Source organism: Mustela nigripes, chromosome 13, assembly GCF_022355385.1.
Source record: "Mustela nigripes isolate SB6536 chromosome 13, MUSNIG.SB6536, whole genome shotgun sequence".
NCBI lineage: Eukaryota > Metazoa > Chordata > Mammalia > Carnivora > Mustelidae > Mustela > Mustela nigripes.
Window position 1 is genome coordinate 132,203,581 of NC_081569.1, and position 27,342 is coordinate 132,230,922.

Sequence of the window (27,342 nt, forward strand, 5' to 3'; positions counted from 1 at the left end):
AGCAGTTTAGGAGTGGAGTCTTTTGGGTTTTCCACATAAAGTATCATATCATTTGCAAAGCATGAACGTTTGACTTCTTCTTTGCTGATTGGGATGCCTTTTATTTGTGTTTGTTGTCTGATTGCTGAGGCTAGGACATCTAATACTATGTTGAATAACAGTGGTGATTGTGGACAGCCCTGCTGTGGTCCCGACCTTAGCAGAAAAGCTTTCAGTTTTTCCCTATGGAGAATGATACACGCTGTGGGTTTTTCATAGATGTCTTTGATGATATTGACATATGTACCCTCTATCCCTACACTGTGAAGAGTTTTGATCAAGAAAAATGCTGTACTTTGTCAAATGCTTTTTCAGCATCTATTGAGAGTATCATATGGTTTTTGTTCTTTCTTTTATTAATGTGTTGTATCACATTGATTGATTTGCGGATATTGAACCAACTGTGTAGTCCAGGATTAAATCCTACTTGGTCATGGTGAATAATCCTTTTAATGTACTGTTGGATCCTATTGGCTAGTATTTTGTAAGAATTTTTGCATCTGTGTTCATCAGGAATATTGGTCTGTAATTATCCTTTCTGATGGGGTCTTTGTCTGATTTTGGGATCAAGGTCATGCTGGCCTCATAAAATGAATTTGGAAGTTTTCCTTCCATTTCTATTTTTTGGAACAGCTTCAGGATAATAGGTATTAATTCTTCTTTAAATGTTTGTTATTTAAAGCCATCTGACCCTAGACACTTTTGGGGAGTTTTTAAAAAAAAATTTAAAGACTTTATTTATTTATTTGATAGATAGAGATCACAAGTAGGCAGAGAGGCAGGCAGAGAGAGAGGAGGAAGCAGGCTCCCCACTGAGCAGAGAGCCTGATGCAGGGCTCAATCCCAAGACCCTGGGTTAGATTAAAGAAATTAAAGAAGAATTTTTAAAAATTTTTAACCTGGGTAGGTTAAAGCCTACTGAGCCACCCAGGCGCCGCTTGTTGGGAGATTTTTGATGACTGCTTCAGTCTCCTTACTGGTTGTGGGTCTCAGGTTTTCTGTTTCTTCCTGTTTCAGTTTTGGTAGTTTATATGTCTCTAGGAATTCATCCATTTCTTCCAGATTGTCAAATTTGCTAGTATATAGTTGCTCATAATATGTTCTTATAATTGTTTGTATTTCTTTGGTGTTGGTTGTGAGCTCTCCTCTTTCATTCATGATTTTATTAATTTGGGTCCTTTCTCTTCTTTTTGATAAATCTGGCCAGGGGTTTATCAATCTTATTAATTCTTTCAAAGAACCAGCTCCTAGTTTCATTGATTTGTTCTACTATTCTTTCGGTTTCTATTTCATTGATTTCTGCTCTGATCTTGATTATTTCTCTTCTCCTGCTGGGTTTAGGCTTTCTTTGCTGTTCTTTCTCCAGCTCCTTTAGGTGTAAGGTTAGGTTGTGTACTTGAGACTTTTCTTGTTTCTTGAGAAAGGCTTGTATTGCTATATACTTTCCTCTCGGGACTGCCTTTTTTGTGTCCCAAAGATTTTTGAACAGTTGTGTTTTCATTTTCATTTGTTTCCATGAATTTTAAAATATTCTTCTTTAATTTCTTGGTTGACCCATTCATTCTTTAGTAGGATGCTTTTTAGCCTCCATGTATTTGAGTTCTTTTCAACTTTCCTCTTGTGGTTGAGTTCTTGTTTCAAAGCATTGTGGTCTGTAAATATGTAAAGGATGATCCTAATCTTTTGGTACCAGTTGAGACCTGATTTGTGACCCAGGATGTGATCTATTCTGGAGAATGTTCCATGTGCACTAGAGAAGAATGTGTATTTTCTGTTGCTTTGGGATGGAACGTTCTGAATATATCTCTGATGTCCTTCTGGTCCAGTGTGTCATTTAAAGCCTTTATTTTCTTGTTGATCTTTTGCTTAGATGATCTGTCTATTTCAGTGATAGGGGTGTTAAAGTCCCCTACTATTACTGTATTATAGTTGATGTGTTTCTTTGATTTATTATTAATTGGTTTGTATAATTGGCTGCTCCCATGTTAGGGCATAGATACTTAAAACTGTTAGATCTTCTTGTTGGACAGACCCTTTAAGTATGCTATAGTGTCCTTCTTCATCTCTTATTATAGTCTTTGGCTTCAAATCTAATTTATCTGATATGAGGATTGCCACACCAGCTTTCTTTTGATGTCCATTAGCATGGCACATTGTTTTCCACCCCCTCACTTTAAATCTGGAGGTGACTTTGGGTCTAAAATGAGTTTCTTGCAGACAGCATATTGATGGGTCTTTTTTTTTTTTTTTTTTAATCCATTCTGATACCCTGTGTCTTTTGATTGGGGGCACTTAGCCCATTTACATTCAGGGTAATTATTGAAAGATATGAATTTCAGGGGCGCCTGGGTGGCTCAGTGGGTTAAAGCCTCTGTCTTCAGCTCAGGTCATGATCCCAGGGTCCTGGGATCGAGCCCCACATTGGGCTGTCTGCTCAGCAGGAAGCCTGCTTCCTCCTCTCTCTCTGCCTGCTTCTCTGCCTACTTGTGATCTCCATCTGTCAAATAAATAAATAAAATCTTAAAAAAAAGAAAGATATGAATTTCATGCCATTGTATTGCCTATAAAGTGACTGTTACTATATAATGTCTCTATTCATTTCTGGTCTGTTATTTTTAAGATCTCTCTTTGGTTAGAGGACCCCTTTCAATATTTCCTGTAGGGCTGGTTTGGTGTTTGCAAATTCTTTTAGTTTTTGTTTGTCCTGGAAGCTTTTTATCTCTCCTTCTGTTTTCAATGACAGTCTAGCTGGACATAGTATTTTTGGCTGCATATTTTTCTCGTTTAGTGTGCTAAATATATCATACCCAGTCCTTTCTGGCCTGCCAGGTCTCTGTGACCAAATATTCTGCCAATCTAATATTTCTACCATTGTATGTTATAGACCTCTTGTCCCGAGCTGCTTTCAGGATTTTCTCTTTGTCACTGAGACTTGTAAGTTTTGCTATTAGATGACAGGGGGTGGACCTATTTTTATTGATTTTGAAGGGGTTTCTCTGTGCCTCCTGGATTTTGATTCTTGTTCCCTTTGCCAAATTAGGGAAATTCTATAATTTGCTCCAGTAAACCTTCTGTCCCCCCCCCCCCTTCTTCTTCTGGAATCCCAGTTATTCTAAAATTATTTTGTCTCTTGGTATCACTTATCTCTTGAATTCTCCCCTTGTGGTCCAGTAGTTGTCTGTCTTTTTCTCAGCTTCTTTATTCTCCCTCATTTGGTCTTCTATATCACTAATTTTCTCTTCCGCCTCATTTATCCTAGCAGTAAGAGCCTCCATTTTTGATGGCACCTCTTTAATAGCTTTTTTGATTTCAGCTTGGTTAGATTTTAGCTCTTTTATTTATCCAGAAAGGGATTATCTAGCATCTTCCATGAATGAGAGAACAAAATACTAAAAGGGTAGCAACAATCCCAGAAAGGTATACCCTAACCAAATCTGAAGACACCCAAAAATGGAGGGAGAAGAAAGGAGAAAAATGGAGAAGAAAGGGGGGAAAAATATATATATATATATATATTAGAGTGATGAATAGAACAGAGCCACACACTCGATTTTGGGTTTAATAGATACATATCTATATATATCTATATATATCTATATATATGGGTGGACTGTGGCTGTAAAGATGAAAATTAAGATTCTAAGAAAGGAATTGATAAGAGGTTGGTTGAAAAAAGAAACAAAGAGGAAAGAATGTGTTCAGGCTGGAGACCAGAACGAAGCCATGCCCTAGATTTAGGGTGTATTTTGATACTTAATCCAAGGTCAAGCAATATTTGTTTGTTTTCCCTAGAAGTTTTATGATTGTGGGTTTTATACTTAGGTCTATGATCCATTTTGAATTAATTTAAAAATATAATTTGAGGTACAGATTAAAGTTTATCTTTTTGCAGATAGTTACCTAATTGTTCCATCATAATTCGTTGAAAAGACTAACCTTTCTCAACTGAATTGCCTTTGTACCTTTGTCAAAAATTAAATATTCATAGGTATGTGGGTCTGTTTCTGGACATATAGTTTCATTTCATTGATCTATTTGTCTATCCTCACACTAATATCCTACTGATTTTGTCATGCTTTTTGAAATCAGGTAATGTTAGCCCTCTAAATTTGTTTTTCTTTTACTAAGTTATTTTGACTATTCTAGTCCTTTGCATTGCTGCATGAATTTTAGTAACTTTGTCCATTTTTACAAAAACTCTGCTGGGATTTTTATTGGGATTATGTGGAATCCCTAGATTAGTTTTGGGGAAAATGAACAATTCTCAATCCTGAGTCTTCTAATCCCTGAATATAATATATCTCTCCATTTGTTGTCTTCTTTAATTTTTCCCATTGATGATTTCTAGTTTTTCATGTACAGATATTCCACATTTTTGTCAGTTTTATCTCTAAGTACTTAATATTTTTGACACTATTGTAAATGGATTTTAAAAAATTTCAATTTCTGATTATTCCTTGTTAGTTTCCAGAAATATAGTAAATTTTGTATGTTCATTCTGTATCCTACGGCCTTCCTGTACTATTTATTTTTCACATCTTTCTATGGATTCCATAGTATTTTCTAGATAATTGATTATTAGTGAAAAAGGAAACTTTTCAATATGGATGACTTTTATTTATTTTACTTGTCTGTTGCACTGGCTAGAATGTCTAGTATAATATTAAGAAAAAGTATTTATTGAGGACATTTTTATGTTGTTCTTGATCTTAAGGGAAAAATGTTCATTTTTCCATTATTAAATATGATGCTAGCTGTGGGCATTTTATGGTTGCCTTTTATTAGACTGAGGATGTACTTATTTCTAGTTTGAGAATTTTAAATCAGGAACTGATGTTGGATTTTATGAACTGATTTTTCTGAGTCTGTTGAGATGATCATGTGATTTTTCTTTTGTGGTTTGTTAACATGATGGGTTACATTGATTGATATTTGAATGTTTAATGTTGTACTCCTCGGATAAAGCCCACTTTGTCATGATGTATTATCTTTTTTATATATCATCAGATTTACTTTGTTAAATTTTTATTAGAGGTTTTGCATCTATGTTTATGAGAGGTATTTATCTATAGTTTACTTGTTGTAACACAAAACTTGTTGTGTCTGGTTTGAGTGTCAAGATGATGTTGGCCTTATATAATGAGTTGGGAATTTTTGTATTTTCAGTTTTCTGGAAGAGTTTATGTAGAGTTGGTATTTTTTCCTTAAAGTGTTTTGTAGCATTTACCAGTGAATTCATCTGGGCCTGGCAATTTCTTTGTAGGAATGTCTTTAAAACTACAAATTTAATTTCTTTAACAGGTATTTAGGTTATTCATTTTATACTGAGTGAGTTTTGGCAGTTTGTGACTTCAAGGAATTTGGCCATTTCATCCAAGTTGCCAAAATTAGTTGTACAATGCTGTTCATACCTTTGGTGTATTATTCTTTTAATATCTGTAGAACCTTGTGATATATTCTCTCTTATTCCTTATGTTGATAATTTGAATTCTCTTTTTGACCCAATCAGTCTAACTGGAGGTTTATCAATTTTATTGATCTTCTCAAAGAAATAGCTTTTGATGTAATAGATTTTCCCCATTTTTTTCTGTGTTCTCCTTTATGATTTCTGCTCTGATACTTATTTTTCTTTTATTCTACTTACTTTGGATTTAATTTACTCTTTGATTTCTTCCATTTTTTTCTTTAGATGGAAATTGAGGTTATTGATTTGAGACTGTTCTTCTTTTCTACTATAGGTGTTTTCTAGCGTAGTTTATCCCCAAATATAAATATTGCTTTAGTCTCATTTTACAAATGTCAGTATCGTATTTGCATTGTCATTTAATTAAAAATGTTTTCTAATTTGTCTTTCAAGTTCTTTTTACCTATGTATTATTTATAAGTGTGTTACTTAGTTTCCAAACATTTGAGGGATTTTCCAAATATATGCCTGTTACTTATTCCTCATTCCTATATGGTCAGAGAATACTTTGTATGAATTGAATCCTTTAAAATTTAATCAGACTTGTTTTATGGTTCAGAATTTGGCACATATTGGATAAATTTTCTCTTTGGTCTGGAAAAAAAATGTGTATTTTCTTGTTGGTGGTTGGAATGGTCTATAAATATCAATTAAATCAAGTTGGTTGATAGTATGGCTCAACTCTACATCTTTATTGATTTTTCTGTTGATTTGTTCTATGAATTATCAAGAGAGAGTATTGAAATTTCTATATATATTTGTGACTTGGTCTATTTATCCTTATAATTTTATTAGTTTTTGCTTCATATGTTTTGGAGCTCTGTTATTAAGGGCATACACATTTAGGGTTGTTACATCCTCTTTATAAATTTGTCCATTATCATTATGTAAGAACCTTCTTTATCTCTACTAATATTCTTTATTATTCAGTCTGCTTCCTGTGATACTAATATAGCCACTCCAGCTTTCGTTTGATTAACGTTAGCTTGGCATATCATTTTCCATTCATTTACTGTTAATATATTTGGCTCTTTATGTTAAAAGTAGATTTTATTTTATTTTTATTTTTTATTTTTTTGGTAGGCACATTTAGTTGTGTCTTGCTTTTTAAATGCAATCTGACAGGGGCACCTTGGTGACCTAGTCAGTTAAGTGTCTGACTCTTGATTTTGGCTCAGGTCATGATCTCGGGGTTATGGGGTTGAGTCCCATTTTGGGCTCTATGCTGGGCATGGAGCCTGCTGAAGATTCTCTTCCTCTCCCTTTCCCCTCCTCCCCCTCTCATGTGTGCACTCACATGCACTCTCTGTCTAGGAAAAAAAAATGCAAGCCGATAATCTGTGTTTTTTAAATAGGGATATTTAGATTCTTTACATTTAATGTGATTATGACTATAGTTATTTTTCTATTTTTCTATTTGTTTCCTATTTATCAGTCTACTTGTTCCTTTTCCCCTCATTTTTTTCCTTTTTGAAAATTAATTAAGTTTTTGTGATTCCATTTTATTTCCTTTCTTGGTTTGATAACTCTTTGTTTTGTTATTTTAATGATTGCTTAATGTTTGTAATCTCCATCTTTAATTACAGTTTGCGTTCAAGTGATACTTTACTATTTCATGAATAGCATAAAAACTCTACATTACTATTTCAGTAAACAGAATAATGCTATCCACAAAGATATCCACACCCGGAACTCATGGAAATGTTACCTGACATGGCAAAAGAAACTTTGCTGATATAATTAAGTTAAGGACCTTATATAGGGAGATAATTATTATTAAACAGATGTTGTCAATATAATCATAAGGGTCTTTTATGGGAGAGGCAGCAGGTCAGAGTCAGAGCAGAAAATGTGACAACAGATGCAGAGGTTGAAGGATGCCATTAAGGAAGAGGCCACAAGCCAAAGATATGGGTGGCCTGTTGAGGCCAAGGAATGAAACCCTGCTGAAATCTTGGTTTTAGCTCAGTGATACTGATTTTAGACTTTTAACCTCCAGAATTGTGAGACAACAAATTCATGTGTTAAGGCTCTGAGTTTGTGGCACTTCATTATGGCAGAAACAGGAAATGAATACAAATGTACTTTTCTTTCTTTAAAGATTTTATTTATTTATTTATGAGAGAGAGCGCGCATGTGTGCGAGAGAAAGGGGGAGGATCAGAGGGAGAAGCCAACTTCCTACTGAGCAGGGAACCTGTTGTGGGACTCAATCCTGGGACTTCAGGATCATGACCTGAGCTGAAGGCAGTCACTTAACCAACTGAGCCACTTAGGCACCCTACAAGTGTACTTTTATCTTTCCCTTACTGACCTTTGTGCAGTTGCTGCCATATATTTTAGTTTTACATATGGTATAAACCTTTTTACTACACTATCATTATCTCTGTTTAGTTACTCATCTTTTAAAGAGTTTTAAAAAAATAAGAAAAGAAACCTTACATAATTACTCTTGTATTAAACCATTAAACCATTCCTGATGCTTTTCATTTCATTGTGTACATCTATATTTAGATCTGGTATCACTTTCCTTCTGCCTAAAGGACTTCCTTTAGTATTTCTTGTAGTGTGGGTCTGCTGATGGTTAATTTTTTCAACTTCTGTGTGTCTTAAAATATCTTTAGTTTGCTTTAGTTTTTTGAGAGATATTTTTATGGAGTATAGAATTTAGGTTGACAAGTTTTTTCCCCCCCTTTCAATACTATGATGATGTTGAACCACTGTTATCTTGCTTGCATTGTTTCTGATGAAAAATAACCCTTTTCTTTGAGCCTCTCCATATAATATGGCTCCTTTCTCTGGCTGCTTTTAATATTTTTTCCTTATCCCCCTTTTTTTTTTTTTTTTGGTTTGGTTGCCTTTTTTTTTTTTTTTTGGCTGAGTGGCTGCAAATACATTATCAAATTATTTATAATGTTAACATTTAAGTATTCATGTCTATACATTAAATAGCTACATAGACTACCACTATTTTGAACAATTTTGTTTATGATGTGCTTTGTTATTGTTTTCTTCTTCTTTTTTTTTAAAGATTTTATTCACTTATTTGACAAACAGAGATCACAGGTAGGCAGAGAGACCGGGAGAGAGAGAGGAAGGGAAGCAGGCTCCCTGCTGAGCAGCAGAGAGCCCGATGTGGGGCTTGATCCCAGGACCTTGGGATCACAACCCGAACCAAAGGCAGAGGCCTCAACCCACTGAGCCACCCAGGTGCCCCTGTTTTCTTCATGTTTCTTGCACTTAATTTTATTGAATTTCTTGGATCTGCATGCTTGTAGTTTGCATAAAATTTTGAAAATTTCTAGCCATTATTTCTACAAATGTTTTTTTCTTCCCTTTCTCCTCCTTGGGGACTCCAATTACACAAATATTAGGCTGTTTGAAGTTGTCCCACAGCTCACTATGCTGTTCTTTTAAAACAATTCTTTTTTTCCCACGGTTTTCATTTTGGATGGTTTCTGTTGCTTTGTTTTCAAGTGCACCAATTTTTTTTCTTCTGCAGTGTCTAATCTGACATTAATCCCATTCAGTATTTTTTATCTCACACATTGTGATTTTCATTTCTAGAAGCTAAATTTGAATCCTTTGCTCCAGCTCTTTGAAAAACGTTTGTGGACTTTAGATTGGAATAGCATTGAAAGTATAGATTGCTCTAGGCAATATAGACATTTTAATAATGTTTATTCTTCTGATCCATGACCATGGAATGGTCTTCCAAATTTTTGTGTCTTCTTCAATTTCTTTCATGAGTGTTCTGTAGTTCCTTGAGTACAGTTCCTTTACCTCTTTAAAAAAAATAAAAGAATGAGGCAACTATAAAAAATTTTGAATCCTTAAAAAAATCAATTTTTTACCTAACTTTTGGACATATGGAATATAAATGATAACTTTTTTAATGTTCTTGCTGCTAATTTTACTGTCACTATCAGTTCTTGGTTGGTTTTAATAAATTCTTTCCACCCTTATTATAGGTCATATTTTTCTGTTTCTTTATATATGCCCTGTAATTTTTGATTGGATGCCAAACATCATGAATTTTACCTTGTAGGTGCTGTCTATATCATTTATTCTTGTAAATATCCTTGAGCTTTGTTTTGGGACAATTTACTTGGAAACAGTTTGATATGTAGGTGATACTAGAGCAGTGCTTATTCTAGGGCTAAATATTCCCTTTCAGAGAGATAAGCCCCTTCTCTGCCTATATCTAGTACCTTACGAATTATGAGGCCTAACAGCTGGTGGGAACAGAATGTTTCCTGTCCCTTTGCATACCAGGCACTCTTATTTCTATTCTTACTGGGTGGTTCCTTTTTCAACATTGAGTAGATTCCTCATAAGCATGCACTAACTAGTACTGAATTGAATACTCAAAGGGGACTCTCTGTGACCTCCAAAGTTCCTTCTCTGTGCACCTCGCCTCTGTTTAGTATTCTGTTTCTTGAATTATAGTCACCTTGGTTTCCCCAGACTCTCAGCTCTTTCTTTTCACTCAGTCACAGAGAGTCTCTTGGTTTCTACCTAAGTTCCTCTTCCATGTGCTGCAATCTGGAAGTTCACTTGAGGTAGTGAGGTGGGGCAATCATAGGGCTTGTTTTGTTGATTTCCAGTGTTTCAGGCATCACTGTCCTTCATTTCCTGATGTCCAGGGTCTTGAGAACTTTTCTTTTGTATTTTTGCTCTCTTTGGTTTCATGTGGGAGGGTAAATATGATCCTGATACTCCCATCTAGCCAGAAGCAGATGTTTACCTTTTAAATTTAACTGTATAAAATATTCACCTGGTTCTAAAGTCATATCAATAAAGCATGGTGTAGTCAGAGAAAATCCTGTTCTATTTCTGTCATTTTACTCTCTTTCCTGTTTCTATGGACAACTTCCTCTTCACCTTGTTACTATTAATTTGCTTTTGTTCTTTCTTTAAGTAACTTTTCCCTAAGCTTTTGGTTTGAAAAAACTATGAGAACACATGACATATATATTTATGTACATATATATATATATATATATATATATATGTATATTCCTATTTGTTAGACAAATGATAGTATGTTATACACACTATTCTCCACCTTGCTTTTTTCCCTCCATTGCAGTATATACTTCCCTCCCTCTATGTCTCAACAGCTTCATAATAGTTCATTATGTGTATATCCTATTGTTTATTCAAGCAGTTCCCTATAGATAGGTTATTTCTAGTCTCTTTCTAGTATTAAACATGATATAATGGATACATATTTTTGTATTTTTGCATCTGGATCTGTGATATAGATTCCTGGAAATGGAATTGCAGGGTCAAAGGGGAAATACATATGAAGTTTTGCTAGATATGATAAATTTTCCTCCATAGGGTTGTACCACTTTGCATCTTTACCATTCTTACCATCTGATCTTTGGATCAGATTGGTAGGTATATTTCTAACAATATTTCAATAGCACAGTAGACTGCTTCATGAATGGGTGAAATGAAATGAATGAAAGGGTGAGGACTAGAATTATTGAAACAAAGGCCAGGGTGGAGACCCTTGTCAGGGATGTTCGAGAGGTGATTCTTGTATCAGGTAAGAGTCAGACCCAATAACATTTAGGCTCCCTCCTCATGTTATAATGTTATTATTCTTAAAGTTTCTTTTTCTGAATTTAGAAGGTATGTAGTGGTTGTTTTTCTGATTCCCTATACATTTTCTCTGCCTCTCAGCAATGCTTTTATATTATCAGGATGCATTTCTCCATGAGTTACTTTAGTTGGTGATGTGGAGGGAAAGGAAAAATAAATTCCATAAGAAGTGGCTTGATGGAGGTGGGTTGGAGGGCTGGGGGATATTTTCCTGATAGTTTTGGTGTGAGGAGCTGCTTTCCCAAGGAAAGGACTCTGGGGTTCAAGCATGCTGTGTGTGGAGCAGGAATGGGATGGCTTGGCGGGGAGTTAGGTTAGTGGAGAAGTTGGTTGAGCGTTGGCTGTGACCTCTGTTACCCTTTGAGTTGTATGGCCCTGTACCAGTTACTTAATCACAGTTAGCCTTACTGTCCTTGTCCTTTAAATATCTCACAGGACATAGGAAGGATGGTTGAGATACAGGTGAGTATTAACAGTGAGTGTGAGGTACTAGCCTAGGACTGTGTATGAGCTCAGAAAATGTTAGCTATTGTTACTGTGTCAGTTTTTGAGTGTGATGGGACCAGTGAGGGGCTTAGGAAGCTCTGGGTCAGAAGGAGCAGGCAGCAGACTGGATTTGAGGCCTAGCTTGCCAGTGTATTCTTGGTACATGGGATATTAGAATTGAATGTTAGAAAGAGAAGCTTATGGAGAAGAATGGGAAGGGTGGTTGGTGAGCCAGATAGAGAGCTGTGCTGAGGACTGAGGTGGGGTGTCTAGTGCCCAGACTTCACGCTTTTAGAGAAAAGAAAAGGCATTGTGGCCAGGGATGGTTGAGGGGGACTTCACTGAACAGGTGGTCCACATAGTCAGGACAGCTTTTAAATAAGCCGAGAGAAGAGAGGAGGGCAGAGAACCAGGAAATATTATGGGTGTAAGTGCTTGTGGAATATATCTTGCCCACACCTCAAGACCTGCCTCTGGAGTTATGGCTCATCTCTCCAGCTCTGTAGAGTTGGTCCAAGTTGGTGTTTCAGCCACAAGCATTAATGGAGCACCTGTTATGTCCTGGGCCTTGAGAATATAAATATGAGTAAGAGTTGATCTAGTTGCATCCTCATGTGGGAGTTTTCCAAACAACAATGGCCTTGGTTATCTCTGATGTTCTGATTTAGTAGGATTGAGCTGGAGTCCAGGCATCTGTCCTTTCTAATAACTACTTGTGCCATTCTGATGCCCAGCCTTGGTGAAGAACCCCTGGCTTGTGTCATTATCTGTTTATAAATATGGAGGCTGTTGGTGACCCAGTGTAGAGACATTCGGTAGGAGCAACATGCAGAGGAGCTTTTTAATGACAGTGATGTCTGAAGAGAAGCCTGCTGTTCCATCCCTTTCCTGTCCAATGTGGGGTGGGCAAAGGGAAGATGATGAAAGGGAAGCAGTGTTTGGATTCTTAATTTGGAACCTTGAATCCTGTTACCCCAGCTCTGAGCAGGTATGGTCACTGCCTCTCTCCTGTAACTCCCATGCCCTCTAGTTCCTCAGCCTCTCAGTAGGCTGTCCTTCAAACCCAAGTGAGTGGACGGGAAGGATGGTTGAGATACAGGTGATCACTGTCCACCCTGCGGACAGAGAGTGGACAAATTGGCGTAAGCTACAGGAAGGTAGATTTTGATTCAAAATGAGGGTGAAGCGAAACAGTTTCTCACAATGAGAGTTGACCAGCCACAGGAAGTCTGTCCAGTGAAGTGGTGAGGTTTCCATTACCGGGAGTGTTCGGCGGCGGCTTGCTGGTCCATCTCTCTGAGATGTGGCAGGGCAGGCTTGAACTGCCACTGTGCAACCCTGGCTGGGGGAAGAGGAATTACTCCAGTTCTTCTCTTCTTTTTCAAACCCTGTTCCTGGCTCCTGTCATCCTGCCTTCTCTTTTCTATCCCACTTTTTCTTCTGATTTTTTAATAGCTTATGCTGTGTCTGTCAGAGATAGCCATGACACTGAGGATCCCCCTTGGTGATTTGGTCAATGCTGGTAGCAAGCGACTTGTCTGGAGTCTGCTGACCATCCAGGCATCAAAGCCCACCCTGCTGTTTTTTTCTTTGGAGACAGTTCTCCCTCCAGCAAGTGTGTGAGTTCCTGTGTGGGTATGTGTGTGTGTCTACGTGTGAGAGATGTCTGTGCTGGCACATAAGGATGGGTGGTGTAGCTGGACTTGCAGCTCAAAGTGACAGAAAAGCAGTTTGCTTAGTGAAGGTGGCTGTGGCCTTGGTTACCAGGAAAGACTGGTCCCCCTCTTGTGTCCGGCCGCCTTTTCTCCCTCCCCCATTCTCCCCCTAGCCCCAGGCTCACTCCTTCAGGTTAATTTCCCTGGCTGCAGCTGTGACTCCCTCCTCCTCCTCCCCCTTCCCTCCCTCCTCCATGTACCACACACACACAGGCTGTGAGTTATGTGCCTCCTGTTCTAATGAGATAAACAACATAACTCTCACGGGGCTCTGCTCGTCCCTCTGTAAGTGGAACTCCAGGGCTGAATGTATTGGCCCTATAAAGGCACCCTGGTGCTTGTCAGCCTAGGGAGGAGGGCAAAGAAGAGGGGCTGGAGCCCCGAGAGAGTTCTTGGGGCCATTTGCTTGTTGAGATGAGGTGGAGTCAAGACAGACATCAAAGAGAAGCACGCGGGGCGGAGGCCTTGTCATGCCACACGGCCATGGCGTCCATACTCATCTAAGTCAGCTAACTCATGATAATTAGTAACTGACATTTGCACGAGGCTTCATGGTTTCAAAGAGCTTCTTCTTGAATTTAAGCTAATCCCCACAACAGCCCCTGTGAGGTGGGTATTATGAACGTTCTTATCTTACCGGTAAGGAGACAGGCTCAGAAATGCGTGGTGATATTTCCAAGGTTACAGGAGTGGTGGTATGAGGACTCATGTGCTCTTCCTCTGCCCCGTGGGCCTTCTGTAATCCATCAGAGAAAGTTAAAGAGTGGTATAAAAATAGTCCCTCTTCTGGCCATTTAGACTACCTACTACTAAGAGAGTGAGTGAGTCTGCAGCTAGAAAGTGAGTGGCCCGAGGCTGCCTTGAGGCCGCTGGCCCACAAGTGCAGTGACCAGGGTTTCAGGGAGGGCAGAGGCCGTTGGGCAAGTGTTGACAATTCTGACCTCTTGTCATTTAGATCTTTTGAAAGTGCTGTCTGAACTAGTCCCTTCTTTCTCACCTGCCCTTGGTCAGGTTGGAAATGCTATGAAGCAGAGTGTGGGGCAAGAAGGAACTTAAGGCACAGAGACTGCCGTCTTGGGTTGAGTTCTGTACTCACTCCTGAGGCTACCTCTGTGGTTCCTCTTAGATGGTTTAGATGTGGGTGCATGAGTCTCCTGGAACCAGGAATAACAGGTCATTCACTTCCTGCATTTCTGAATCTGATTCAGTTCTGGTTGAATTCATTTGATAAGTACTTCTTGATATGTCTACCAGGGATTGTGCCAAGTGTTAGGGATACTAGAGATGGATATAGTTCCTGTCATCCTGGGTCTTATAAAACTGGTAGGGGAGATAGTCCAGTAAGCTGGAAATTAATGACAGCATGTTGGGGGGAAACACTGGAACCTTGAGATGATTTTGGGAAGGCCATGGAACCAGTCTTGGTACCTCAGAGAGAATATCCAGGCAAGTGACGAGATGATGCTTAGACCTCCAGGGGTTTTTGGCCAGACATTGGAAAAATCTATAAGGTTCTTTAAAAAATAGTTGGCCTACTTACTCCATCCACTTACACTCAGAGTGGGTAGTTCTGGCATGATTTTTTGGCCTTACTATTATTAAGAAGTTCTCCAGGTTCAGTCTAGATTTTTAGGTTCAGTCTGGATGAAGAATCACTAGCCCAAAATGAGTGGGGGTATGTGAGGCTGGTTCTAGGTTGTAGAGTACTGGATCAGCCCTTGTACTTGACCTCTGTTGGGATCCTGGGGCATACCAGCCCCAGAGGTGGCTCAAGGGACCAGAATCAATGCAGCCATTCAGGAATTCTAGGGTCAGAGATGACATGGCCCTGGAGTGAATCACATCAGAAACATCAAGCTGAGTGATCCAAAGGGGCACATGCACCTAAATGTTTATAGCAGCAATGTCTACAATAGCCAAACTATGGAAAGAACGTAGATGTCCATCAACAGATGAATCGATAAAGAAGATGTGGTATATATACACAATGGAATACTATGCATCCATCAAAAGAAATGAAATCTTGCCATTTGCGAAGACCTGGATGGAACTAGAGGGTATGATGCTTAGCGAAATAAGTCAATTGGAGAATGACAACTATCATATGATCTCCCTGATATGAGGAAGTGGAGATGCAACATGGGGGGTTAAGTGGGTAGGAGAAGAATAAATGAAACAAGGTGGGATTGGGAGGGAGACAAACCATAAGTGACTCTTAATCTCACAAAACAAACTGAGGGTTGCTGGGGGGAGGGGGATTGGGAGAAGGGGAGTGGGGTTATGGACATTGGGGAGGGTATGTGCTATGGTGAGTGCTGTGAAGTGTGTAAACCTAGCGATTCACAGACCTATACCCCTGGGGATAAAAATATATGTTTATAAACAAAACAAAACAAAACAAAACAAAACATCAAACTGTTCCTGGTGATGCCTTCCTTCAAAAATAGGTCAAAACTGGGCCTTCCGTGGAAGGGAGAGCAATCTTACTTTGATTCATTTATTCTTCTCCAATCAACCACAAGCCTGCTCCTCAGAGCACAGGGAGTTCAGGACTTTGAGATCTTCCTACTATGCAGAAGCTATGAAGCTAGCAACAAAGTTAAGTATTAGGATGACTCTTGGACATGAAAAGCCATTAGCGCATGACATCAGAGATTTTTCTGGAGCCTCTAGGCTCCATGACCCTAATGGTTTCTGAGAGCCCAAACGGGGAGGGGGTAGGGGACCTCCAGCTTTTTCATTGCCTTGCAACCTGTGGGAACAGCTATGTGGTTAAAAATGAAACTTAGCACAGAAAGAGTATTTGAAAATTTTGCTTCCTATAGTGCTGGAATAGTTGTTTCTGCTTTGGATCCAAACCAATAAGTGGGTAGAGAAGACTAGTAAGAATGAAAAATGAATAAAAGGGTATATAGCAGCGAAGCTTTTGTAGATCGTCTCGGCAGAAGGTCCCCAAATGGCAGACAGCAGATGGAAACAGAGTCGTGATATTTTCTATCTCTGTGGCCCTAGGTCTAGGAAGTGGCCTTCCCACGTGGGTCTGATGGTGGTCGTCACATGCCCCATTTACCTACAGAAGACTGAGTTGTGACTGATCACAGTGAAGCGGGAATGTATTAGTTTACTCATTCATTCAGCAAATGTTTAGTTTGATTCTTCTAGGTGTCACACAGAGGGTTCTGGGGATTCTGATGAGGATGAGACTAAGTCTCGGTCTTTACTAGGACTTTTACTCTAACAGGAGTGGATTGCTTAGCTTCAGCTTGTTTCTTTTGGGGTGCACCAGGCAAGTCTTTTCAGTCTGCACACCTCCTACCCAGTCTTAAGCCCCTCTCTTTCTCCCCTTAGCCTCCGCCCTCTGCCCCTTTTTTTTTGGAATAGCCGTGGTCTGGAGTGAAAAGTCCACCCACATTCCTCCAAGTCCTCTCGCTTCCACACTCAGTGCCCCAGGAGCCGTAAGAATGTTGTCTGATAGGCAAGAAGGCTCCTCCCAGGGTGGTGGTTATGAAGATGACGCTGTTGTGGAACTTTGTTGCCGAAGGCCAAATCGAAATGGGGACTCTGGAGAGACAGTTTGGTTGGTGCATCAGCCCAGCCACTGGACTCTTGCCCATTTCTTTCTGTAAGGCCCAGGCAAGGGGACAGGGATGTAGAAGGATGCTGGCTCTGCAGGCCAAGGATCCTGGTCCCCAGAGTGTTTCTATTCCTCTGGAGGTTCTTGGGGCTCCCGCTGACTTCAGTGAGCTGCCAGCAGCTAACAGCGGGTGGAGGAAGTCAGTAGGTAGGAGATTTGGTTCCTTGATCTGGTTTCCTTAAGATGCTTCCCAATCCCCGCCATCTGTAGGTAGGCAGACTGACTTTTGCTGCTTTGCCTTGAAGAGAACCTTCTTAACCTACACCTGTAGAGAGGGGCAGTTGGTGGGTAGAAGCTGGAGGTCCTCTGCCTTGGAAACACCGTAGTGAGGTTGAATCTGGAAAGGTCCCTCTGATCTCCCCAAACCAGGAGGGGAGAGCTGTTTTGGTCATGGTGATGATGGTCACAGGCTTACAGAGACAGCATGGTGGAGCAGACAGGGCAAAGGTCCTAGGGTCAGATGAACTCGATACTGCCTTGCTTTACTGTTGACCAGCTGCATGACCTTGACAAGTCACATTACCTTTCTGGACTTCAGTTTCCTCTCACTGTGAGTGAGAAGCTTGGACAGAAAGGTTTCCAAGGCCCCTGCTAGCCTGAAGCCTTTAACCTTTATGCTGTCTCTGTCCACAGGCCTCGCCCCGGGCCAGCTATACACATACCCTGCCCGCTGCTGGCGTAAGAAGAGACGATTGCAAACGCCTGAGGATCCAAAGCTTCGACTGCTGGAAATAAAACCTGGTCAGTGCCCTCTGGAGCTGGTGGGAGAGGTGGGGAGGTCTGGGCTGGCCCAGGCAAGGTTGATCTGCTCTTTTGTCTATAGAGCTAAGTTCCGTGGGAGAGTGAACCTGGCCCATGGTGCCCAAAGGTGTGCCTCTGTGCCTGTTCTCTTGTGTAAACATGTCCACGTATTTTCCCAAGCATCTCTTCCCTCTGGTGTCTTGTGCCTCCCCTTTTCTCTCATCTCCCTCTTGCCAGCCTGTGGAGTAAAGCAAGCAGGCAAGGGTGGGAACAGGCCCAGGAGGAATGGCTTTCCGGACAGGGCCCCAGGAGCTATAAAAAACAGAACCCATCTGAGCATGGAAATGGAAGAGTCTGAGCTCAAAATTTGCCTCTAGGTGATGCTGAGTGCTTTGTGGCCATGCGGAAGGAACCGGTTACTTTTCCAGACCACTGACCTATTAGAACACTTCTGACTTGATGGCTACCTTCAGACCTGTGTCTGGGTTGTAGTAAGGCCAAGTGATCACCCTGAGTCTTCATCTTTCAGGGAGCCTCTGGTTTTGGGGGTGCTACTAGGGCTGGGAGGTGACTCAGGGTGGTGGGAACAGTGTTTTTAAGTGGAACAAAGGTAGAGCTGACATGTCCCCTCCCACTGTCACCAAAAAACACAGACCTGACTAAGGAAGGCTGCCTGGCAAGGTTCCCTCACACCTAGCTTTCCATATTGACTTCTTAGGCTGTGTCTTCTCTGCAAAATCTCTGTTCACAATTGTTTGGGATGCTTTCACTCATGGTTCTATGATTAACCTGTTTCCATTGTTTATTTTAACCCAGATTTCACTCATCATAGAAGTTTTTTTGGGGGCGCCTGGGTGGCTCAGTTGGTTGGGCAACTGCCTTTGGCTCAGGTCATGATCCTGGAGTCCTGGGATCGAGTCCCACATTGGGCTCCCTCCTTGACAAGGAGTCTGCTTCTCCCACTAACATTTCTGCACTTATGCTCTCTCTCTCAAATAAATAAATAAAATTCTTAAAAAAAAAGTTTTATTTGTTGGAGATGGGTGGGGACTAGGTTTTTCAATGAGCTCCATCCAAGTTCTCAATGGACCTGTAGAATTTTCAGACCCTTGCAAACACTTCTGGGTGGTGACTGAGATTGTTCCAAACTTTCTTCTTAAGATGGGGTTTGGGGGCGCCTGGGTGGCTCAGTGGGTTAAAGCCTCTGCCTTTGACTCGGGTCATGGTCTCAAGGTCCTGGGATTGAGCCCCGCATCAGGCTTTCTGCTCAGTGGGGAGCCTACTTCTTCCTCTCTCTCTGCCGGCCTCTCTGCCTACTTGTGATCTCTGTCAAATAAATAAATAAAATCTTAAAAAAAAAAAAAGATGGAGTTTGATGGAGGGCCAAGTCTCCCTGAGCAGCATAATCCGGTAGAGATATAATGCCAGCCACTAGTATCATTTTATACTTTCTGGTAGTCTCATTAAACAAGGGGAAAAAATCCAGGTGAAATTAATTTTAATTATAGATTCCATTTAACCCAACACAGCAGTAATATTATCATTTTAGCATGTAATCAATATAGAAATGATGAGAGATAGTATACATTCTTTTTTTGTATTGTTTTTTAAATTCCAGTGTGAATTTACACTTTTAGCCCATCTCCTTATAGACTGGCCACATCGCAAACCCAAACGTGGCTAGGGGTGCCCATATTGGTAGGTGTGGTCTTGACCGCACAGGCAGCCCCAGGGAGCTTGGTGGAGATGCAGAATCTTGAACCTCACCCCAGACCTGCTAAGTCAGAGTCTGCATTTTACCATATCCCCGAGGACTGCATTCCCCACAATGCACACTGAAGTTTGGGGAAACACTAGTTTTAAAGACTCCCACGTGGCCAGATCAGAAGTCCGCGTGGCGTGTCACCCCTGTTTCTTTATTAAACATGAGCAATTATCAATAAGAGCAGTTTATCTTAGAGGTGGGGACTTCCTCCTTCTTTGTTCCAGAATCATTGATCCTGTTTTTTTGGAAGAGCCATGGATGAGTGCGGAGGTAACCACTGGCTCAATCGTTACTGGGACCAGTTTCATTCTACCCCTCTGGGGCTCTGCAGGAGGGGCTGTAGTGGGAGGCTGACTCCATGCTGGGTCTTCTGTGCGGATTTTGAAGGGAGGGTATTGCTGACGTGTCTACCACTAGCTCGGTATGTCTTCGTGGCGTCGTGTGCGAACCCTCTGGGTATATTTTCTCATCTATACACAGGTGAAGTGGTACTTGGGGTTTCCTAGTTGGGTTTCCACTTAACCATGAGGATCACCTAAATCATATGTAATAGTATTTGACCCCCACTTTTTTTTACTGCCCTTCCCCTCTTCTTACTCTTTTAATTAAAAATTTGAAAAATTTGAATAACCAACACAGTCACATGTTTTGACATTCCAAGGATAAAAAGCATATATTGTATGCGGAGTGAAAAATGAGATCTAGTCCTCAAAGAGGCAATCAGGCCCATCAGTGGCGTAGTTTTTTCAGATCCTTCAAGAGATTGTCTATGTGCACACCAAGAATTACATCCATCCATATGACCTTTTCCTTGTCTTTTGATATAGCAGGCCACCTTGTGTTTTGCCCGTTCCATTGAAAAATGTGCCTCAGGCATTGGCCCTATCAATATATAAAGAATTTCCTCATTCTTTTTTATAGTTACACAATATTCCATTGTATGAATGTACCACAACTATTTTAACCAGGTTGTTCCCAATTTTTGTCTCCAGTCTTTCCAATTTGCAGTGAATATTTTCATATTCATATATGAATTCATATTAACTTTCATATGGGAGGACATCTCAATTGCAGCTTGTCAGTTTAAAAGATTATAAGTACTTGATGCTGATTTAAATTGTTAATCTTTGTTCTTAACATTTATACAGAAAGTCTTTTTTTAAAAAGATTTATTTATTTATTTTAGAGAGAGAGAACAGGAGCAGAGGGACAGAGAGAGAGAGGGAGAGAGAATCACAAGCAAAACCCCCACTGATCTCAGATGGAGCTTGCTTTCATGATCACAGGACCCCGAGATCATAATCTGAGCAGAAAGCAAGCATCAGACACTTAACTGACCATGCCATCTGGGTGCCCCTAGAAAGTCTATTTCTTCTTCTTCTTCTTCTTCTTCTTTTTTTTTTTTTAAAGATTGTATTTGTTTATTTGACAGAGAGAGAGGAATCACAAGTAGGCAGAGAGGCAGGCAGAGAGAGAGGGAAACAGGCTCCTTGCTGAGCAGAGAGCCCGATGTGGGGCTCGATCCCAGGACCCTGAGATTATGACTCGAGCTGAAGGCAGAGGCTTAACCCACTGAGCCACCCAGGCACCCCTAGAAAGTCTTTCTTAAGAACACTTTGTATTAGACTAATTGGATTGTCTTTTATGGAATTGAAGACATTTCATGCTGTTAAATACCTTAAACATCATTAACTCCAATTCCTTATTTTATGAGGTTCAGGCAGGTTAGGACACTTACTCAAAGTCACACAGTAATTCCTGTGGGAACAAGCAGAGAATACATGTTTTTTTCTCTGTTCAGTGCTTTTTCTGCTTCTTTGCATTGTTCATAGTTATACTAACTTAAAAAAAAACTTTAACAAAGCTTTTCCCTTAAAAACTTTATTTTTATGATTAGAAAACTAATATTTAAATGATTCAAATGCACCCAAGAGATACTTGGAATTCCTTTAGTTATAAATGTCAAACACACAATCTAACCAGCCTAAGGTAGAAAGAAGGAAAGTTGGTTCATGTAATGGTAGATCTCAGAGTTGCCCTGGTTTCAGGCATAGCTGCATCCAGGGGTTCAAACATTGTAGTGAGGGCTCTGAGCCTCTTTCCACCTCTAATTCTCTCCTCTTTGTGGGGCAGACAAGGTGGCCATCCGGAGCCCCAATCTCAGCACTCCTTGGACTCAGCAGAGAGCAGCAGTCCTCTTCGATAGCTGTGGCAGAAAATTCCTGGGAAGGACTGATTAGCTGGCTTGGGTTTGCATCTGCCCTACCAATCACTGCCACCCAGGGGATGGGGAACTCTGATTGAATCATCATCGTCATCATCATAACCAGTGTCTGAACAGCACACTATAATTTACAAAGCCCTTTACAAAGCATTTTCATTTATAGCATTTCCTTTGGTCCTTACCATAGCCCTGGGAGGTAGAGCAGAAAGGAGGGATCAAAGTGGAATAAGCCCACTTTATATGTTAGGGAAATCAGGCTGCGGACAGCGCCAAGCCAAGCAAGGTTTACTGTGCTGCTCACATTTCTGGGAACTGACAGTCTCACTGTTAGTGAGACTGAGGAAGAAGTTACTTTATGAGCGTCTCGCCTTCTTGTCTACAGACACGTACTTTGAGCACACTGGCCTCCCCGTGGCTGAACGTGGAGCAGCTGTCATCACAGCTGGCTTTGGGTTTGCCCCATCCTTGGACCTGTCATGGCCCGTGGGTGGTAGAAACTCCCCAGGGTTGGGAGTTTGCTGGAGCCAAGTGCCCACCAGCCCATCGTGCCTCTATCTGTGATCCTTTGAAAGGTGTCCTTGGTCTCTGCCCTTGAAAGTGGGGCAGAGGCTGAGGTAGATGGTCCAAGTCTCAGGCTAATAAAGACCTCGCCCCTGAGATGTCTAGAATTCTGGGGGCGGGCCTTTCTGGGAAAAGTGAGTGCCAGCTTGTTAAAGATGGGCTCTCAGAGGCATATCCGTGTCCCAACGTGGCAAAAGATCTTAAGTTTGAGGGTGTGTGGTTGGCTCAGTCAGCTAAGCAGCTGTCTTCGTCTTAGGTCATGAGCCCCGTGGCAGGTTCCCTGCTCAATGGGGACCCTGCTTCTCCCTCTCCCTCTGCCTGTCTCTCTGTCTACTTGTGCTCTCTCTCTGTCAAATAAATAAAAACTTAAAAACAAAACAAAACAAAACAAAAGATCCTAAGTTTGTTGGGCTCACCCAAGGCAGGCTTGTTCCTTCATGCCACCATCCAGGCACTGAGAAACAGGAAAAAGCCAGGCCTGAAATAAATAGCTCTTTCTCAGGTGAACTTATTTCTCCTCTTTGGGGAATCAGATCTACGGCTAAGCCTTCGGAAAACAAAAACCCCAAGCCATGAGGCAAATGCGAGTCATTTCCATGTGCCGTTCTGAGTCTGTACTGGGGACCGTGTGCTCAGGCTGCCCCTCACCCCGGCGGCCTCCACGGAGCGTCAGGGCACATCTAGAGAACGCGAAGCAGCTCCGTCACTCTCTTCCTGGAGGTGCCTCACGTTTGACGTTGACTTTTTCACACAAGACAAAATGTCAGAAAAGGTCCTTCCTCCAGGGCCTCAGCTAGCCCGAGGGGTGCCTTTGTGTGAGAGTGGGAGGCGCCCCCTCTAGCTGCATGTTTGCAGAATGTTATCCCTACTGCTGGCTGAGCAGAGCCCAAGCCCGGCTCTCAGCCACTCTCTGTCCCCTTGGGCACGTCCCCACCTTTCAGCGGCTCTGCCCACTTTTGAGTGTGGCTCAGGGTAGAGTCATGGCAAGGGTCCCTGGAGCATTTGCTATAAACTCCTACGAGGTGGCGACAGGCAGTTGATTGAAGGAAAGCCCGCCTTCCCAGGGATAGAGGAGCAGCTGAAGGAAACGGACGGGGGGAGACACACTGCCGTGGGATTGGGTCTAACCTTTTGGAAGGTCGGCGCTTAGTACCTATCAGTATTTAAAAGACACATCACCTTTAGCCTAGAAATTCTGCTGCTAGGAATTGATCCTACGGATAAATATATACTCCAGATGTGTGCGGTCATCCATTGTGACATTGTTTGTAACAACAACAACAAGAAGAAAGAATGGGAACACCAGAAGGTCCGTTGATGGGGGACTACTTAAATATATAGTACATTCATCGAATAGAATACTATTTTGGCTTTTAAAGAAATGAGTAGGAAAAAAATAGAAAGATATCGATGATATATTGTTAGGTAGAAAAAGAAAAGCAAATTGCACAACATTATGTATAATCCTTTTTGGGCAAACCTTGCTGAAAATCGATAATCAATTTGTCTAACCTGAGCTGAATCTCTTTAAATTTATGGAAACTAGAAGACTAAGTTTATGTTGAAAGAAAACCTATGAATGAACCAATCAATCCTTGGCACGCCTTCACTACCCAGCGCCGAGGATGCCAGGCTGTCTTCTCTCTTCCCTCCCAGGCTCCCGCCGTGAGTCTCCTGAGGTCCCTTTGACAAGCTCCAGGAATGTAGTTATGTCTGTGATGCTTGGAGCCTCCCCTGGGCTTCACCCTCAGCCCCCTCATTTCCTCGGGGGAGAGGGAGAGGAGTTCCCCTGATCCGTGAGAGACGGGGGCACTGGCCCAGAGCAGAATTGTCTCAAGGCATGGGTTTCCTTCCATGTCAGGCCCCTCAACGGATAATACGGAGACGCCACAAGCAATTTATCACGCCAACACCCAGTTTGTACCTTCTGTCTTTCTTTGAGTCCCTGCCTGGGTCCTGCCAAAGTGGTAGGCAGCTTTTGGCAACAGCAGCCGTCAAGTAAGAATTGTCCTTGACCTCAGGTCTGCAGAGCTGAGGGCTCTGTCAGGAAACCAGGTCAAGGCAAGAGGAAGGGGTGTAGATTAAGGAATCTCGAGGGACCTTAGGGAAGGTCTGAGGACAGGGCTGCAGAACCGTCTACCTCTGGTTCAGCCCCTGAAAGGCACAGAGCAGGGGTGGGGAGAAGGGAGGCGGGATCACGGCTGCTGCTCAGGCATTGTTCAGGGCTAGATCACACACCGATGGATTACCCCCCCCCCCCCCCGCTTTCCTCATCCCTTCTCCCTCATTGTGACTAGGACATCCTGCCTGTCTTTCTGTACTACTTGCTGAACATAAAAATATGTCTGTGTGCAGGTGGGAGCTGGGGAGAGCTCTCTGGGTCCTGAAAACATTCAGTGTCCCCGGACCTATGTGTTTCTCACGCCTAACATCATCCCTCCAATCTGTCTTGAATAAATATCTTGCAACCTCCTACTTGCCTGGGCGTCTGAAGGACAACACATACAACATTATTTCTCTCCGCTGACTGACAATGGACTTCAGTGTTCCCTGTAACTTGCACTTGGCCGCAGAGGGGAACGCAAGGTGTTTCAAGACGCAGCCATCACAATTCAGGCAACATGAAGACTGAGGCAGAGGCCTGGTGCCAGAGAGGGGGGCCTCCCCTGGACCATTTCCCCAAGAATGGAGCTCTGTCCTCGCGAAGGGGGAGCCGAGCTGGCAGGAGAGAAAGGTGGATAGTAAATATCCACCAGAAGGCCCTGGAGCAGGGCAGATGTTGGGCAAAAGCCAGCTGATTAAAAAAGAGGCCTTTAACTTCACTTTGTGTGTGTGTGTGCGTGTGTGTGTGTGTCCGTGCGCACGCACGCCCGTGTGTTTGAATGAAGAAAAGAAAAAGGCGGGGAACAAACTTTTCCTTGTGTTTCTTTGGATTAAATGCTTGGATGGTCTGCCTAGATCAGTTTAGCATCTTCCAACCCCAGACCTTTTGGTACCCCTGGTCTAGGGGAGACTTTATCTTTGTTTTAGATAAGGTTGGGGAACTGTGGCACTGAATTAGGAGGTTAATTTCCCCGGGGAGATCAGTGGTGAGGCCAAGGAGAGAACCCTCAGGGAGAGCCTGTTGGAACGGGCGCCATGTTGCTCCAGGACCCAACACACACATTCACGGTGGTGTTCCCACACCAACAGGACCTTTATAACAGATGTTCTTTCTGCTCCTGGAATGTACCTGAGGCCTTGTAAATCCCTTCTGCTCCAGGATACATGGGGAACAACCCGGCTCTTTGCCACCCTTGCCCAATTCCAAGGGTGGTGGGAGGGAAGGCAGCCAGGAATAATAGGGTTCTGGTTCTTTCTCTAGGTTTTTTTTTTTTTTTTTTTCTCCTTTTTCTCCCCTTTGGCAGTCACTCAATGACTGGGGATGAATGACCCGGATGGTCACCACCCACCTCACGTCGTTGGGGGAACATAAGCAGAAGGGCCGGACCCCTGAGGAGACGGTAGGCCAGGGTGCCTCAAAGCGGAGGGTGCCCCAGCAGACCAGCAAGCGAGTCATGGGGACCCTCCGAAGGGTGCCCATCCCCCCAGGGGCGGTCCAGGCAGAGAGGCTTGAGTTCTCCCTGCTTGGGCAGGGGTAGAGAGGCCCGTTTCGCTGGCCTAGGGTGCTGTCCCCGCCGCACTGAACTGCCAGCACTCCACAGATGGGAGCAGGCTGTGGCCAACTTCCCCAGCTTTTGCAAATCCTGCATCTTAATTAGTTCCCTACTGCTTTTGTACATGGCCCACATTTTAATAGTCTCCAGGCTTCTTCCACCATTTGCTCTCTGATGTTCGGCGTGATTTCTCTTCTCCTCCAGACAGTCCCCTTGACTCCTCCAGCACCCTCCCAGTCCAGGAACAACTTAAGGGACGCCGATGTGCCAAGCGTGTAGCCTGAGATTGATGAGCCTGTCAGCGGGCTCCCTCTGCCCCTCGCCCTCCGCTTCCCCCCCGGGGTGCTCCTCCCGGGTTGAGCCTGCAGGGGGGTGGGGGTGTGTGTGAGAGTGGGCGAGGTGGGAGGCCAAGGGAGGGACCCATGGAGCCCCCAGCCAGGTGCGAGCCAGTGGACACCGTGACCTTCTCCCGGCCTGCGGAGGAGTCTGGCTGTGTCCTTCTGAGGGGGAAGGACACTCCAGCTCCCACCCGCATCTGTCAGGGCTTATCTGGCTCGGCGCGGGGGGCTGCCTGAGCTTGGTACAGCTGGGAGAATGGATGCCGTCAAGTGCATCAGGGGGAAATGACCAGTCATTTATCTCCTGCCCGCAGTGTCACAGCCCGCAGCCATCCATCCTGGAAGCTTGCAACAAGCGGCTTCTTCAGCTCTCGTTGGCCTCAGGAGCAGGAGAGCTGGGGAGAGGTGGGCAGCCCCCCGCTTCACGCTGCGACTGTTCGTGCTCCCTTTGCTCTCCTGGCAGTCTGGGGGACCGAGCTGGGGCTGTCTCAGGCCTGCTTGCAGCCTGCGGGGCTCCGGGAGCTGGGGCTGGCGGAGGACACGGGTGGCAGCCGGGAGTGAGCGGGGCAGCGTGCCCAGCTGCTGCCGAATCTCCATGGTCACGTGGGCCGTCCCCCTACCCCCCGGTGACACCACGTTTAGGACACGGGTCATCAGCCCGTGGAGCCGCCCTGTGACTCCCTGCCTGTTCGCTGGTATCTTTTCCCCACTGGGAGGTACAGTCCACACTTTAAGGGCAGGGACCCACCTGTTTCTTCATTTGTCTCCCCAGCACCCGGCAACAGGCTTGGCACATAGCAAGGGGACAGTAAAGATTTATGAAAGGGATGGAGGAAAGGTGCCCGTGTTTGGTCTCAGCCTCGGAGAACGCAGTGTATCAGACCGCATGCCCGTTTCACAGGTGAGGGAGACTGAGTAGAGAGAAGCCCGTGGCAGCTGACCCCTTGGGCTTCCTGTCCAGTTCCGAGCCTGGGCTGTGGGGCCTGTCCCAGCTTTGCCATCTTGCCTCTCTTCGACTTTAGGTCATAGGGGCCTTTCCTGTGCCTGACTGCTGTGCTCTGCAGGAGAAAGGGCACCAGAGGATCCCAAGGCCTGGGTTCAAGTCCA

General features: G+C 43.0%; 1 protein-coding gene across 7 annotated transcripts in view; it reads left to right on the forward strand.

Moving 5' to 3' along the window:
* Positions 1-27,342, forward strand: part of DPF3 (double PHD fingers 3) — a 262,300-nt gene that overhangs the window by 107,477 nt on the left and 127,481 nt on the right. For all 7 annotated transcript variants that reach the window (XR_009399201.1, XM_059373825.1, XM_059373821.1 and 4 more), the window contains exon 3: positions 17,584-17,691. Coding sequence is in view for 6 of the 7 variants with exons in the window: in XM_059373825.1 (XP_059229808.1) it covers positions 17,584-17,691 (108 nt within the window). In the remaining variant the exon portion in view is untranslated. The remainder of the gene's footprint in view (positions 1-17,583; positions 17,692-27,342) is intronic.